Genomic DNA, 16,943 nt, shown 5'->3' with positions numbered 1-16,943 from the left:
GACATCCTCCTTGTGGCAATGCTGCCTAATGACCAAAGCCACCTGTAATTTAGATTCATGGCTATATGGAAAAGAATCATGAAGCAACTATCATAAAAGAAGGGGAAAGAAGCACAGCAAGAACAACCAACAGAGGATGCACACAGAAGAATGCTGTGCTTCAATTAGAGTGGACACAAGTGAATATGTTTAAGTGGAAATGGTTAAATCATTAACAGCTAATGGAAAGCTAATGGCTACATACCATTGTGTTACTAAAGTGTCACATTGTGATTAAAATAGTGTGCATCCAAAGTAGCATTTTGACTTTGTTATGTAATCTCTCACAATGTCCATGCAAGCCTTCCTGGAAAAAGTGGGTCTCAATTGTTATTAATGGCAGTTGCTACAAATTCATTCATTTAGTATCTTTTATTTCCCATGCAATGAGAAAGTGACAGTTTTTTCCTGTCTTCTCCAGTCTTCTTTTATTATCAAAATACTGTCATTTTCTGAAGTCCTGTGCTGACAGAGTCCTTTATTTCACCTACAGATAATGCTTACTCTGCACTTTCTAATTCTGCAGCAGTAAGAATAATTCTGAATTTGAACCTGTAATTGTACTAGAATGCACTTTTTCTTGCATAGTTTGTAGAGTGCAAGACCAGCTGTATTCTTTGAACATTCTGTCCTCTTGTATATCTATCAATTTTTTGTAATAGCAATGCTAAATTCAGTGAGTTCACAGCACATCTATACTGTTAAACCTTAAGAGCTTTTTAACCACTGTGTTAAGTTCTGTGTTGTCTGTCTGTATCTTTATAAGTGTATTTGGTTTGTTTTACTTCAGATGAAATTAGGGACTGCTAGTGAACTGTCAACAAAAATGGGTTGGTGTTTGGAATTCTTCACTGCAAATTATCAATATAAAAGCAGCAACTAAGTATCCCAAAGGGGTGCTTTGTTATAACCACCTAAATACATTCATGTACATGATTTCATGACCCAGGACAACTGTCTTATTTATAGTGTATAAGCCTGTTTAAAACAAGTTGTCACTCAGACTTATTCCACATTTAGCTTTTAAATGAATATGCAGCATCAAAAGATTGAAAAAATACAAATGCTCATAAATCTCTGATTTTTGGATATCTTACAAAACAAAACTTGTATCAAACAACTGCAGGTTGTTTTAGGAAGATACTTCAAGTTGACTTGCTTCTGAGGAAGTGACTCATCATAATCCTAAATTCTGTTTATAGTTTTCAATAACATACATTCTGGCTAAGTACATTACTTCAAGTTGTCCTGCCCGCAGTCTTAACCTTCAAGAACCTCTCTAGTCATGCAGTCATTTTGTCTTGTCCCATAGCCTGACATGTGTAGCTTTTGGGTAATCCAAATAACCCAGTTAGCTCCCAGGTGAAAGAGACACTAGTAACAGTGGCAAGACAATGTTACTACTAAATCTCTAATCACTTTGCATCCATAAATTTTAAACTTAATTTATTCTATTTTTAAGCCTCTTGTAGAAATCATCCAACTTAGGCAAGCACTAAATTGCAGCTGTTTGTGTCTCTCTATGGAAGCCTTTTGAAACAGTGAGAAGCTGGAACCAATGATCTTATAGTCCCCCTCTGCTTGAATTTAGGCTAAACTATATATGCTTTCAGCTAAGTAGCATAAATGCTTAACTCTTTTTCTTATCTGAATATTGTATGTCACAGATTCCCAATCATGGTACCAACACTATTTGCATGTGCATATAAATATTAATTATGGACAGAACAATAACCATTTCCTACCATAACAATTTAATAGCTGAAATGCTTCTCATGAGTTAACCAGTCAAGCTGCAAGTTCTAAAAAAGATTATCTTACTCACTAGTATGTAATGTACAGATGTTCTTTAAAAGAGTTTTTGTCAAATCAGAATGGCAAACGAATAGTAATACAAATTGTCTAATGCAAGGTAAGTTACTACAACAATAATCTCATATATAAAGAAAAATTATGAAGCTTTTAAAATGGAGACACTAATACAACACTTGAAAATAGTAGATTCCCATCAACATAATTATTTGCTAATTCCATTCAGCTAAAAGCATTTAATGGGAAAGCAGCTGGGAAAGCATTCACTTTTATAGGGTTCCTAAGACTGTTATTCAATTTGCCCACAATATGTGTCACTTAAATTGCAAAAAACAATAGCCCATCACAAACCGTTTTCCAACTGCCTATAGTTGCACAGTTGAGTATAAGTCAGTGAAACTTACAGACCCCTAAATTTAAACATATAACCATGTACTTAGTTCTAATGATTTCAGTGACTCTTCAGCACACCTCAGTTTAGCTATTACTTTATATATTATATCTATACCATGTCTTTTTTCTGGCAAGGAAACACAAGGTGCATTATATAATCCTATTCTCCATTTTATCCTCACAACATTTAGGTTGGGCTGAGAATCAGTGACTAGCTTAAGCTCACCTAGCAAACTTTGTGGCCAAGAACAAAACTCACCAGGTGGTTTAGTGTTAGAACCTGGATCTTTCAAGTTCCAGTGCAACAGTCTAACCACTATGCCAAACTGGCTGTATGCAGTTAGGAAGCACTTGATTTATGCTATTCTAAACTAGCATCCAAAAGTACAAACAGGACAGAAACCCAGTAAACATGAATGTCCAAATTTAGTGACTTCTAAAACACATAGGATTTCCAATATACAGATTGAATTACTCTGTATACAAATATATCTGCATTCACTTCAGTTGAGAAACTTTATTTACAGGCACTCACTGAAATTAAAGACAACAACAACAACAACAACAACAACACACACACAGAGACTGGGACCCTTCCCTGAAATGAATGAAGATGCTTCACAAATTATGGCATACCTGAAATTCTACACTGTGGACTTGAACAGAGAGTTAAGCCAATTACTACTTGGTCCTTAGTTCTACCTAGAGAAAAAAATTGTGCTTCTGAACTGAACTTACAAACATAGAAGTTTTGATTTTTATAGGCTGACTCAAATATAGATGTTTGCATCTGAGCTGGTGAAAACAGACATTCCCATCCCATCATCATGGCAGCCCTCTGAAAATCCTACTCAAGGGATAAGGGTCCCTGCAGAAAAGGTGGTTCTCCATATTGCTTAAAACACTTTCTGTGTGTAGAGTTTCATCCATAGATTTTTCCTAGAAATATAATAAACATTAGATTCCTAGGGCTTTTGTTTTTCCCTCCAAGCACAATAATTTATTTTGCTTATTTATAACCCTTTACATGGAAAGAGTTCATGAGGGAAGACACATATGAAAATATAAGATCCTGATTTGCCCTTTCTCTACTTTTCCTTCCTTAACTTTCATTGTCTGTTTTCAAAACACACTAGGAGGATTGGACAGAAATTATTTCTACAGTCCTACTGTTCAAAATCATGCCTCATGAATGATCCTATAGTTCTGTATGTAGAGCTGAAATGGTCAAATCCATGTATCAGCCATAGTTGCAATTTCCAATTATTAAGATAGAACATACAGGAAAAAATAAAACAAAAGTTTTCAGAGACATAACTGATTTAAGTGGATTTTAGACAATTTAGAAATCTCTGGTGTATTCCAAAACTCTAAATAAGCCCTAATGAGTAAAATGAGTATTTTGCAGTACATTTTACGTTGATCAAAAACATAGCCCGAGGACAGATACCAGTTGATTTTGTGTGTGTATGTACTCATGCCTGCATGTAAGAGAGGTACAGGAGAGAAGGAAGGAAGGAAGAATAAATATACTATGAAATGCTCATGAAGCATCATAAAATAGAGCTGCAAGTTACCTTGGAAGTCATCTAGTTCTCCCAACTGCTCAACAGATGATCTGCAATGCAGGATGTACTGTAACTACAACATCCCTGGTAAATGGCCAACTAAACTCTGATGTTCATTACCTTCCAAAGCAGCCTCATTCCACTGTAAAACTTTAGGAAGTTTTTTTCTAATGCTTATCTATAGTGAAATCTGTTTCCCTGAATTTTCTACCCATTGTTTCTAGTTCTGCCTTCTGAACCAATAGATGCTCCACCTTCTGCATGATGGCTCCTCAGATGAAAATTAGTAAGCAAGAAAGTTGGGCTGGTAGTGTACTTAAGTGTACAAAAGTTTCATGTTCATGTTAGTCGTGAAGTTGAGCCTGACCCATCACAACCCCATGGACAACATTCCTCCAGGCTCTCCTGTCCTCCACCATCCCCCAGAGTCCAGCTAAGCTCACACTGACTGTTTCAGTGACTCCATCTAGCCACCTCATTCTCTGCCATCGCCTTCTTCTTTTGCCGTCAATTGTTCTCAGCATTAGTCTTTTCTCCAGTGAGTCCTTCTCATTAGGTGGCCACAGTATTTGAGTATCTGGCTTTCTAAAGAGCAGTCAGGGTTGATCTCCTCTAAGACTGACTGGTTTGATCTCCTTGAAGTCCGAGGGACTCACAGGAGTCTTCTCCAGCACCACAGTTCAAAGGTCTCAGTTCTTCAGCGCTCAGCCTTCCTTATGGTCCAGCTTTCACAGCCATACATTGCAACTGGGAAAACCATAGCCTTGACTATACGAACTTTTGTCGGCAGCGTAATGTCTCTACTTTTTAGTATGCTGTCTAGATTTGCCATAGCTTTCCTCCCAAGAAGCAAGCGTCTTTTAATTTCTTGGTTGCAGTCACCATCTGCAGTGATCTTGGAGCCCAGGAAAATAAAATCAGTCACTACCTCCATTTCTTCCCCATCTATTTGCCAGGAAGTGCTAGGACTGGATGTCATGATCTTAGTTTTCTTGATGTTGAGTTTCAAGCCATCTTTTGCACTCTCCTCTTTCACATGCATCAACAGGCTCTTTAGTACACTGCTGGAATTCTTCCCAGTTTCATGCGACTTCAGTGTGAATAGTTTTTAAATAATCTGCATTTTATTAATCACTGTGGATTTAAGTGCTGCTCATTTGAGAATCTTTGTGTGTATATATATTACAAATGAATCTATATTTGCATTACTGTATTTTCATATACCATTTATAGTTTGTACCCAACCTTGTAAAATCTTTGTTCTAAAGGTAATTTAGAAACATGTAATACAATAATCTTCTGTAATTATAAAAGAAAGTATGTGTGTATTTGTCCATCCATCATACACAAAGCACCAAGGCTGTAAAACACCAGAAATGTGGCATTCATACTAAGGATATCCTTGGGGTTATGTTGTTTTAACACTTTAAAAAAAGCATATTTACATATGTTCATGTGGTTGAAACCTATTCAATATAGGTTTCAGTCTACACACATTTAAAGCTAGGAGTAATAACTGACCACACAGGGAATGGAATGGATTGACTCCTGCCTTGGGAAGCAATAGGAGTCTACCATGACTAGGATTGCCAGCAAGCATGGCTTCATTCAGATGGGACAGGTACAACGTGTTCAACTGCATTAAACTAAAGAATATTCCAAACTCTCTCCAGAAAATAAAACAAATGCTGTTAATGTCCAGATGCCATGATGGTAAGTGTCTTGATCTGTCACTACCACTATCTCCCCACTCCCCATTACCTTCTGAAATGATAAAGAGTTCTGCCTTAAGCCCAAGAACATGAAAATGTTCCCCCATTCCCCATAGGTGTCCACTAGGGAACACATGGAAAAATGTCCACATGGAAAAATGTACGAGTATACTGTAGTCTTGGGACGGAACTTTGAACCCTGGAGAAGCTTGTTCTTGGTGTTGGAAAGGAAATAGGTTAAATATAGAGTGTGTATGAAGTCTGTATGGACTGGCAAAAAAGCCCTATCACTGTGCAAGACACATGGGATATAGCCCACAGCTCTAACAAAGGTGAGTTGCACAGAAAAACACCTCATTCAGCTGCACTGCAAACTGCTGCTCTAAGTTTCCACAGAGAACTTTGTTTTTTAAATGTTTAATCTCTTTCCTTCTCACTTTCACTTAGCCTCTCTATTTGTATTCAGGATGGCACATATTAAGAAACCCCCCAAAATCCCATCTCTCCAATTTAAGGCTAGGTAGTCCTTTGAGGTATTGTCTAATAATAGTGCTTTAAATACCAACTTGTTTATTGAGCTACATTGATTTTCATGTCTATGCAGGCAATTCAAATGGAAATCTGGCCTGGGGGAAATCCCAGTTCTTTTAAGCTACAAAAGACCAGCAATTTGTTTTGATACCAGTTCTTTACTACCTTGGAAAGCAGGATCATTAATGATAACAGAATACATTCTTTATACAGGAAAAAAATGCATTCTGGTTAGCGCACCTGTATTAAAAACTAAGGTTGCTGTGGGGTTGGGAAGCCAGCCATTGAAAAATTGAAAACAAAACACTAACAGCTGGGGAACTCATTGTTAAGTATCATCGATAAGCCTAAAATCTTTAGGAGTCTGGAGAGAATTTCAACCTGGCACCTTTTACCTAGTTTTGTCAGACAGCACGATTGAGCAGCTAGTTGTTTTGCCCAAACTGTATTGATGCATGTATTGTTCTTTGTTTTAATTCATTTATAGAGTGTCATTAATTGTACACTTCAACTGTATTAGCCTCAACCCTGTTTCTTTTGAACTATGCTGTAGGCCCTGCAAGGCGATCAAACCAGTCAGTCCTAGAGGGGATCAACCCTGGCTGCTCTTTAGAAGGCCAGATACTGAAGATGAAACTCAAATACTTTGGCCACCTAATGAGAAGGAAGGACTCACTGAAGAAGAGCCTAATGCTGGGAACAACTGAAGGCTAAGGAAGAAGGGGACAGCAGAGAATGAGGTGGCTAGATGGAGTCACTGAAGCAGTCGGCGTGAGCTTAAGTGGACTCCGGGGGATGGTGAAGGACAGGAAGGCCTGGAGGAATGTTGTCCATGGGGTCATGATGGGTCGGACAGGACTTCGTGATTAACAACAGCAACAATAACAATGCTATAGGCCCACAGATGTTCTCAGAAATACATGCAACACAAATATTGCAGAAATGCAGTATTTCTCTCACAATCACTGTAGACTCCTTTATCTTTTTAGTGGTTGGTGATTGCAAACTTCCTTGGAAACCAGGTGCCAGAAACCTTTGTCTTAATGTCCTTCCAAAGACAGAAAGTGTCACTTTGCTGCATTCATCTTTTTCTAATAGTATCCTGTCTGTACAAAGATAAGGATCAGGGCCCACCCATATCACTGTGCTGTTTACAATTTAGGAAAACTTTGTTGTCAGTCAAAAATGCAAATATATTCTTTTCTTAAAAGCAGCAACACATGGGAATTACATGGATTTGAAATACAAACATGTGAAATGACACACACTTGCCTTCCCAATGATAAGGCAAAAAAGTTTGTGCAAACCACTGGAAAAATTGTACAAGAACAATTCAATTCATAAATATATAACTTCTATAATAATGCCAAGATAAGTGAGGCCAGCTTAAGAGATCTGCATAATTATTAGCAGGTAGTCAAAAGCTATGAAAAGGCGTAGTCTTACCCATTCATTTTGCCATAACTAAGTTTTATTCCCCCCCCCCCTTTTTTTTTTCTTTAAAAGAACTCAAAATGGCTTATGTCACTTTTCCTCTTCTGGATCTCAATCTTATCCGCACAACAACAATCCTGTGAGGTAGGTTGGATTGAGAGTCTGTGAGTTGCTCAAAATCACCCAATCAGTTCTATGGCCGAGCAGGGACTAGAACCCGGATTGCCAGAGTCCTAGTCCTGCACTCTTAGTCCCTACACCACACTGGTTCTCTGCAAGGGGGCGAACATGGACACAGAAATTGAGAATTATTCTTTCATTTCTGCTCTTTGTGAAGCTTAATGACTATTCATAGATTCAACTTTATCATCATTTCTTTGACCATAGATCACTATCTGAAAGGAAACATTAGTAGAATTCTAGGAAAAGTAACTAATTTTTGTATCATATGACTAAACAAAGTTATCTGTATGATTATTAAGACAGAAAGAAAAAAGGAGCAATGGATTATAAATAATACAGGTTCTTGCTTATAAAAACACAACTATGAAGGAAATTGCTGAAGTCAGCAAATTATGCAATTTGTCAATACGGAAATAAAAGCTTTGTGAAAATCTTAAATAATTCATAGTGTCTGCTAACAAAACATAACAAAAGTGTCAGGGTGGCACATTTCAGCTTTTATGTTCATGTATAATGTTTTCATAGTTTACTTTTTGTTAAAAAAGCTTAAAAATAAGGTGTACAATTGTCATCTAAAAATAGAAAATGCTGCAGCAATAAACTGTTACATTCACCAATTATGAAGTGCACAAAAACAGTACCTTCTTCTGTTGGAATGAGGAATGTATGTATAGAGAAAATGGAGAAAAATGTACAGAAAAATTCTTGCTCCTCCTAGAGCAACCTATTCATAAAGGATTGATGACCAATTATATAATCATTTCCTTTTAAAAATATTGGTTCCTTTACACACACTGACAAGTGAAAATATTCTGTTTGAAGAAACAAGCTTCAAAGTGCTAAATTTTTAATTCAGATAAGGGGAGTAGGTTCTGGCTTTTTCAGTTCAGTACTGAAGTAGGGTATGAAAGCACAGTAATCTTACCGATAGTGCAGTGTTCACCATTCCAGCCTTGGCTGCATTCACATTTCCCATCTTTACATGTCCCATGCTCAGCACACCGAGGATGACATGCTCTTTGATTGCAGGATGGGCCAGTCCACCCTTCTTCACAACGACATGTTCCACCCATGCAAACCCCATGTGTGCCACAATCAACAGAACAGATCTCTGCATTAGAAATAAACAGCAACAGAAAGGTAGATGGGGTGGGGATACGCATAGAGGTGGGAAGAGGAGAGAGCACAATGAGTAAGCAAGCACCAGATGCAAATTGTATAGAGAAAAAAATCAAGCTATTTGAAAATTAAATCAAATGGTTTTAGGGAAGTTCTTGAGAGGATAGGGTATCTACTTCTTTGGCAATGTCTAAAGCTATTTTTAGTTAGCTTTGAGTAATTTCAAATTACATTTTTTCTGATCACATATTTCTTATGAAAGTCATGTTATAATGTATGCTCATAAACTTATGAGGATTTATAGAACATTATTATGAACAATGCATCTTATTAGAAGTTACAATAAAGGGAATAAAGCAGAAATACAAATTATTGCACACTGTAGAAAAATAAAGATGCTACTAAGATATAACTATGTCACTGTAATATTTTATTTTCCTCAGTATAAGATCTGGAGCCTTCCATCAGAGAGTCAGACCAGATAGGATTTGCAGTCCAGCATGTGTCTTGTGAATATTAAATATTCTCACACTTGCCTTATGGCAACTTAATAGATCTACAATCCCAAGACCACAATTAAGTAAACTTCCTATAGTCACCTATGGAAAGGTGTGCTCAAAAAGCTTGTAGATTTTTTTTCCATGGAAGGCTATGGAAAATCCATTGGTTCTTGATCATCATAATCATGTAAACCAATACCAGTTTTCACTTTGAGTGCTGCTTATGAGTTGCTATGCAGGTAGAGTTGCCAGACCATTCATGCAAGGCAACAAATGAAATGAGCATGCATGTACAAATTGTGTCTCTTCTCTTCAAAACCTTCACACTGGACTTTCCTTGATTGGAAGCACCCCAAGAAAAAGGAATATGGATTTTTCAGGGACAGTTGAACTGCTGCTGGTTAAGTGTTACAGTGGTCAAAACATGATTATAGGAAGTTGATGATGCACTTATTTTTCCTCTGTAGTTATGAAGTGAGTGGGGAGTGAAGAGGTCTTGCACTACACCCTGTTAAACATATGTCCGGCCTCCCCATCTCTATTATTCTGACAGTGGAAATTTCTGTATTGTGAGGTAACAAAAAATGCTGCGTGTAAATAATACAAAAATAACACTGATGCTAGATAGTACATTACTGTAATTTCTACCAACATTAGCATTCTTAGTGCTGTGGGACAAAAGAGTATGCTGTTAGACTGAGAACTATATAAGGGATGTTTCTTTCTTCAGTTACTACAAGTTCATAGCATTGAGTAACTAGTAATCTGACTTGCATTAGAACAAATTATGAAAGTGTCAATCATTTACAGCAGGGATTTCCTAATTTTCTACCTCATGGGTCCTCCTGAGACAGCTGAAAATGAACAATGTCTACCAGTTACAAAATTATAGTACAAGAGTGGATCCAGTCATAAAATGGTTGTAGACAGAGGGGGAATTTGGCATTCTCAGCTGGCAATTGTTGATATAATTTTATACTAACATCCACCCCCTCTTTGGAGATCACTTCATTCTTTGTTGTGGTGTTTTCCTTGTAGTACGGAGCTCCTTAATTTAGATTGCTTCAAGTTAAGTATAGACATTGGCTTTAGAAATATCATGATTTGGCTTCATCAATTCAGGATTCAGGCAGAACTTTAAGGACCCCAAATGGAGAAATTTTTACTTTATATAATTTTCCTCCAAACCCCACATGACTTTCAAGCTATTCTTATACATTTCCTGATATTTCTCCCATCCTTCCCTCCTCAATCTTAACTTGTACCCTATCCTCAAATGCCAGTTTATTTCAACTGTTCCACCAGCTACAACCACTTCCTCCCTGCTATAACAGCTTCCCTTATACCTTTCCTCTGAATTATCTGTTTTAAAAAATCATCATTATTAAATATATTCTTCTTTTTCTCTAACTACTCCCACAGCTACATGTACAATGCGTATGTTGTGGGCATGATGCAAGACAGTCAAGCAAAGGGGCAATGGACAGACTGCAGCATTGAAATGCTCTTGCAAATAGCCTGAGACCCACTGCTGGGTCCTGGCTGACAATCTGAGAAAAACTGATGTACCATACTCAGTTTCTCCTTTAGACTCCCATAAAAATTAAGTGCAACTTGTAGGATAAAGGGTTTTCTAGACTCCACAGTACACTTTGTTCTTTAAGTAATATAAGGAGTAAAATAACACTGCAGTCTATTTGCATTCATCCTTCTTTCTTTTTCTTCTTTAAAAAAAACACTGAATGTGGTTTTCTATGGAGGAGGAAAAGGCAATGTGACATTAGCCTAAGGGATATAGTTTATGTCTTTTAGAACAGAGTTAGCACAGCCATATGCTGGTTCATAAGCCTATTATACACTTCCAGTCTTATAAAAGAACAGCAGTCCTGAAAGCAAAGATCAGACATTATCTGTGATGGATATTAAAAACTGAGTGCAATAAAAGGGCTAAAAGGGTCTCTATTCCCATGATTGCATGGCTCTATCTTAGAGTTTCGTACATCAATAAACATACAATGAAGTACTGTGACACTTTTTATGTGTTCTAATGTGCCCTGGCCAAAAAAACTTTTCTCATACAATGCTTGCTATTGGGAATTAGATTTTTTAAAATAAGGAAATCTTGGAAGGATTGATTAACTTCAGAAGTTAAAAACATCACTCCTGCTCTGGGACAAACAGGTTTATTCCAGAGACTTTACCTTTTCTTTTCAATCTAATCAATTTTTCATTAAAGTGAAGGTGTTTATCAGCTTTTAGCACACTTGCTTTAAGCAAGGTGTGTGAGTCTTTGTAATGAACTTATTAATTAGAGTTAATTTAACTGAAGTGGAATTGGAGAGCTAATTAATGGGCAAACTGCTGATGGAGATAGAGTTGACTTTAAACCCATAAACCTTCTGATAGAACAGAACTGCTTATTCTTTTTCCTTTACAGATCTTAACTTTTATTTAAAAATGGAAACATTTCTGTATTATCTGTAGGTTATCTTAGATGTGACATACTATGTTTATCTGATCATATACAAACATGCTGGGAAATGATGAGAAAACTATTTTAACTTTCAGTGCTCTTGAAGCATAGTTAGCCTATTAGGAGTGGTGGCAACAAATGGAACTGTTCAACTTAGAAAAAATAGGCAAGTAAGGAGAGACTTAACAGAGGTGTTTCAAATAAATCCATGGTGTGGAGAAAGTAGAGAGGGAGACTGGTTTTTATGTACTGTGAGCCATTCAGAGAGGCTAGCATAGTGGCAGACAAATTGAAATAATAAAAAAATTGTCCCTTACCCACAGCACTCAAACCTAGGATAACCCTATGAAGCTGATTGGTGGAATGCTTAGGACAGATAAACAGAAGTACTGCTTTACACTGTGTATACTTAAACTATGGAATTTGTTGCCATGGAAAGTGGTGATGGTCACCAATTTGGATGGTTTAAATTGGGATTTAATGGTGGCTACTAGCCTTACTGGTTATGTGCTACCTTCTTTACCAGAGGTGGTGTGCCTGCATACACCAGATGCTGAGGAACTTGGGCAGGTGAAGATCTTGCACCCATCCTGCTTGGGCAGTCCTGTGGACAGCTAGTTTGTCACTGTGTGTATGGAGTGCTGGACTAGATGGACCTTTGGTCTGATCCAGTATGGCTTTTCATATGTTCTAAAAATCTTCTTAGCAGATAATTGAAAGATATAACATATATTAGATATATGTGGGTTCTATCTGAAATTGTTGAGTCTATGTTCTCACTGAAATGGATCAAAAGACATTCCATCTACTCTCATCAGACCTGTATATTAACTGAACCTGGCAAATTTCCAATATAAAATGAGTTAGCAGTATTAACAAGTGAAAACAGAAACTTATTCCATGGATATAGCACTAAACAGCTTAAAATGTGTATATTTGCTCCATATCTGGCCCTGCCAACTCATCCAGTACTGAACCAAACTAAAGGACACTGAAAGGAAGAGATATTGAGCTCACCTATTTTGGCCTCATGCTTTATTAAATCTTATCAGTCATCATATGGTAGGAATCTGTTGTTGAGTGCTGTCAAGACATCTCTGACTTATGGTGACCCCATGAATGAAAGCCCTACAAAATGTCATGTCAATTACAGCCCCACTCAGCTCTTCTAAGTTCAAGGCTGCAACATCCTTTATGGACCGAAGCCATAAAGCCTCATATTTAGGCTTCCTTTTCTTCTTCTGCATTCAACTTTGCTTAGCATAGCTGTCTTCTTCAGTGAGTCTTGTCTTCACATGATTGGGAATAAAACAGTATGGGCGGTCTTGGGCTTGGTCTCCAGTGAAATGTCCTTACACCTGATGATCTTTTCTAGTTCCTTCACTGATGCCTTTACAAGCCCCAGTCTTCTTTGAATTTCTTGGCTATAGCTTCCCTTTGAATTGATGACTGAGTCAAGGGATGTAAAATCTTTCATAATTGTGAAAGCTTCGGCAAGGGGTGGCATAGAAATGTTTTAATAAATAAATAAATAAATAAATAAATAAATAAATAATTTCCATTTCTTCTTTGTTAACAGTAAAGTTCAGTATTTTTTCTGTGGACATTTTTGTTTTCTTAATATTCAGCCATTGTCCTGCTTTTGTACTTTCTTCTTTCACTTTCATTAGGAGCAGGGATTTTTTTGTCATAGAACGCACAGGAACGGTGTTCCGGCACTTTTTCTGACGGATTTTTCCATGTGATTGTGAATCACCCTGTCGGGCGTAGCAGGTCGGCAGCAAAAAGCATTAAAATAGTGCCTGTGGGCTGCGTGTGTGTCGGCGCTGCTTGGGAGGGTGCTGTTTGGCTCGGGACGCTGCTCAGCTTGGGATCGGTCATGTGGTCGCGCGCTGAGTGCTCACTGCCGGCGGCGACCATTATGTTTATGTGTGTGTAGAGTGACTGACCCCAAGAGGTGAGTTCCGGCACCTTTTTTTTTTTTTTTTTTACAAAAAAGGCACTGATTAGGAGTAATTTCAATTCACTGCAGCTTTCTGGCCAGAAGTATGGTGTGATCTATGTATCTTAAATTGTTGGCATGTCTTTCACCAATTTTCACTCCTTTCTCTAACCCAGTTTTCCTTTTGATATGTTATGCATATACTTTGCACAGACAAGGAGATAAAGTACATCCTTTTCTGACACCTTTGCCTATGGGAATGCCATTCTGTTTATCCAGATTCTGTCCTAACAGTAGCTTCTTGCCTATGATACAGGACAATCAAGTGCTGAGGCACACCCGTTTCTTTCAGGACCACCCATATGATGCCCATAGAAGTCTGGAAGCGTCTGCTTTTGTTTTCAGCTTTCTGCATTAACCAAATCAGGAACTACCATTAACATTAACTAGACTTACTTTCAACACATCAGCTTCAAGTAGACATAGTTCAAAGTAGCTATAGAGTAAAACTAGCTACAGTTAAAGTTAACCACAGTTTGTTGTTTCAGGTAACACAACAAACTAAAGTGAAGGAAAACTGGTGGAAAAGCTTTTGACTTTCTGCTTCTGGAAGCATAAAAGGAGGAAAGGAAAGTGGGAGGAAATCCATAAACCTGAAGTTTACTGGGACTCGTTCCTGCTCATAAAAATTATACTAAGCCATGTGTTAGTGTGAAAGCTGTGAACTTAATTGCCATGTCAGAAGCTTTAAGATAGGATGTTTATGTTATAGGATTGTTTCAAGATGGTACCTCAGCACGAATGAACTGCAACACATTGTGAATGTACATAATTTTCATGATTTTGGGGAGGCTAAGTTTATGTAGCACATGATAAACTTTTGCACATATGCTACACACACAAACATGCATGGTGTGAACTGGACTCTTTCCCACATTCAGCCACGTACTGGCAACCCTCTGCAATTTTTGGCAAAACTTTGCCACCCCTTGCCATACTATACTTTATTGTACTGTCAACTGCAATTAAGAATTCCTGTAATATTTGTCCACATTGGGTTTAGACTGGCAACTAAATATAATATCATCACATAATGTTGTTTAAATTGCACAATATTGACTTTTATAGCAAAAAGAGTTTTAAAAACTCCTTACCATTGGAGCAGTCAGGACCAGTCCAATTAGGGTCACAAGTGCAAGTGCCACTTTCCTGAAGATATGTGCCATGGCCGGAGCACTGGTCTGGACACATAGTCTTCAGTATTTCACAGTTGCTACCACCCCATCCTGGATTACAGTGGCACTCTCCATGGATACAGACACCATGATTTGAACAAGCTGGATCTAAACAGTCAGCTGAAATAGAAATATAGTATTCCATCTATGGATTCCATTGTCATTTCCTATTAATTAGGTTGCATTATGCTCATTTTACATATGAACAAAGTAACACACAGATTCAACTATCTGCATACGCATACTATGTGCTGAAAATATGAATGAGAACACAAAACAGAGGCCTTGCATCCCAGTTGCAGACCTTAGCTTTAACAACTGGTTAAGAGAATGCACAGCACTAAATATAAATACCAAAATAACATAAGGTACATTTCTCTAGTCACTAGATCTAGAAAAGGATCTAGCTGTAATTGGACCATCAAATTGGACTTACTAACACCATTTAATTCTCCTTGAATGAAGAGAAGAGAAGGCAGGCAAGCAGGAAAAGCAAGCTTTAGATCATAAGGTAAAAGCCACCCATAATGCAACAAGTGCTGTTTCTGCTAACAGCTTCTAAACCAGAAGGCTGATTTAAAATTGTCTGCCCTGATTTCTTTTTGTGTTCCCATATGTGTTTGCAAACCTACCTATCATTGTAAATTTCATGGGTAACTATTACTAGTTCCTCCGATATCCCAGTATCAAACACATTTGACACAATCCCATAGCAATCCTGCTCTCCATTTTTCTGTAGGGAATAGCTAGGTAGGGCAGGAATAATGTCGTATTTGATATTTTGATAACAAAGACATCAATTAAAGACTGAAAAATTCACAGTATTGTGTTATTGCTAAACAACTTATTGTCAGAAATCCTTGCTGATCTACTAGAAATTGCCCTAAGATCTACTAGTAGGCCCAGATGTACTTTATGCCCATTCCTGTCCTGGCAAATTGTAATGTTTGCACAATTTTGTGGAAATTTGGATGGTCTTAATAATGGTATTACCCAAATGTGAATTTTGTGGCCTGATAGCATCAAAGAACAAGCTTGCTATTTCTGGTAGGACTGATATTTCATCAGTGACAAGGCCTGGATGCCAGGACTACCAAGACCAATTGTCTCCTTGAGGGACCATAAGTCAGGCTAGAGTCCCAGCTCCAGGAATGCCTTTCAAGAGCTGTTTCTTTCTGTTCTGAAGATGGAAGATCCTATTTGAAGCTGGCATGTGTGGGGGGTGTTCTGGTCAGATGGCAAGGACCACTATTCTCCAAGGAGTACTTAGTGCCTTAGCCTCTCCTCATAAGGAGGAGGAAGACATCTAGAAAGCCCAATGTTTTGGAGGCAACTCAAGCCTTCACAGTTCTCCAACCTTTCATTGGATGTCCTTTGTCAACTGAATTCAAGGGGTTATGGACAACCAGACTGGATGGCACTCTTAACTTCTTGAAAAATTGTAGGGCATATGTACCTATTGTTTCCCAATACAAAGACTTGGTCTCCTTTGGACTTTCCATCTACACTTGAAACTCATTTTTTCCTTTGGTTTTCTCCATATGAAAAGCATGCTTATCAGGGCAGATTCATTTAAAACAATTTAAATAAATTATTTAAATCAAGTTTCCTATTGAAACTTTTTCATCTATTTCCTAAACAATGATGCAGATCTGACCATTAAGCCGTGTTAATTTACAACTGAGTAGTGAAGAGTAAATTTTAGACGTAAATTACATGCAGGCTTTCCCACTCTTTACTCCACTAGATATATTTTTATGGCTTGCCCACTGAGTATGTTTTATGGCTTTCTTTTTTTTACTATGAAGGGAGTATCTGTAAAATATAACTTCTCATTATCTTGCATCCTTTCCAAAGAGGCTGGATATTCATGCGAGTGGAAATACAAGAGCCAACCCATTTTCAGGAGCATGTTCCTTTTGACTAAAGGGCTTGAGCTCCTTTTAAAAGGGGGTTTTGACAGAATAAATAAGACCCTTCCTAAATCCAGCCTGCTCATCAA

General features: G+C 37.7%; 1 protein-coding gene across 7 annotated transcripts in view; it reads right to left on the bottom strand.

Moving 5' to 3' along the window:
• Nucleotides 1–16,943, bottom strand: part of TENM3 (teneurin transmembrane protein 3) — a 384,209-nt gene that overhangs the window by 101,513 nt on the left and 265,753 nt on the right. For all 7 annotated transcript variants that reach the window (XM_044449875.1, XM_044449876.1, XM_044449877.1 and 4 more), the window contains 2 exons: nucleotides 14,861–15,061; nucleotides 8,598–8,783 (listed from right to left, as the gene is read on the bottom strand). In XM_044449875.1, the coding sequence (XP_044305810.1) occupies nucleotides 8,598–8,783; nucleotides 14,861–15,061 (387 nt within the window). The remainder of the gene's footprint in view (nucleotides 1–8,597; nucleotides 8,784–14,860; nucleotides 15,062–16,943) is intronic.

This window comes from Varanus komodoensis, unplaced genomic scaffold (assembly GCF_004798865.1).
Source record: "Varanus komodoensis strain SLA01 unplaced genomic scaffold, ASM479886v1 scaffold61, whole genome shotgun sequence".
Lineage (NCBI taxonomy): Eukaryota > Metazoa > Chordata > Lepidosauria > Squamata > Varanidae > Varanus > Varanus komodoensis.
This window is presented reverse-complemented; position numbering and strand designations above follow the sequence as displayed.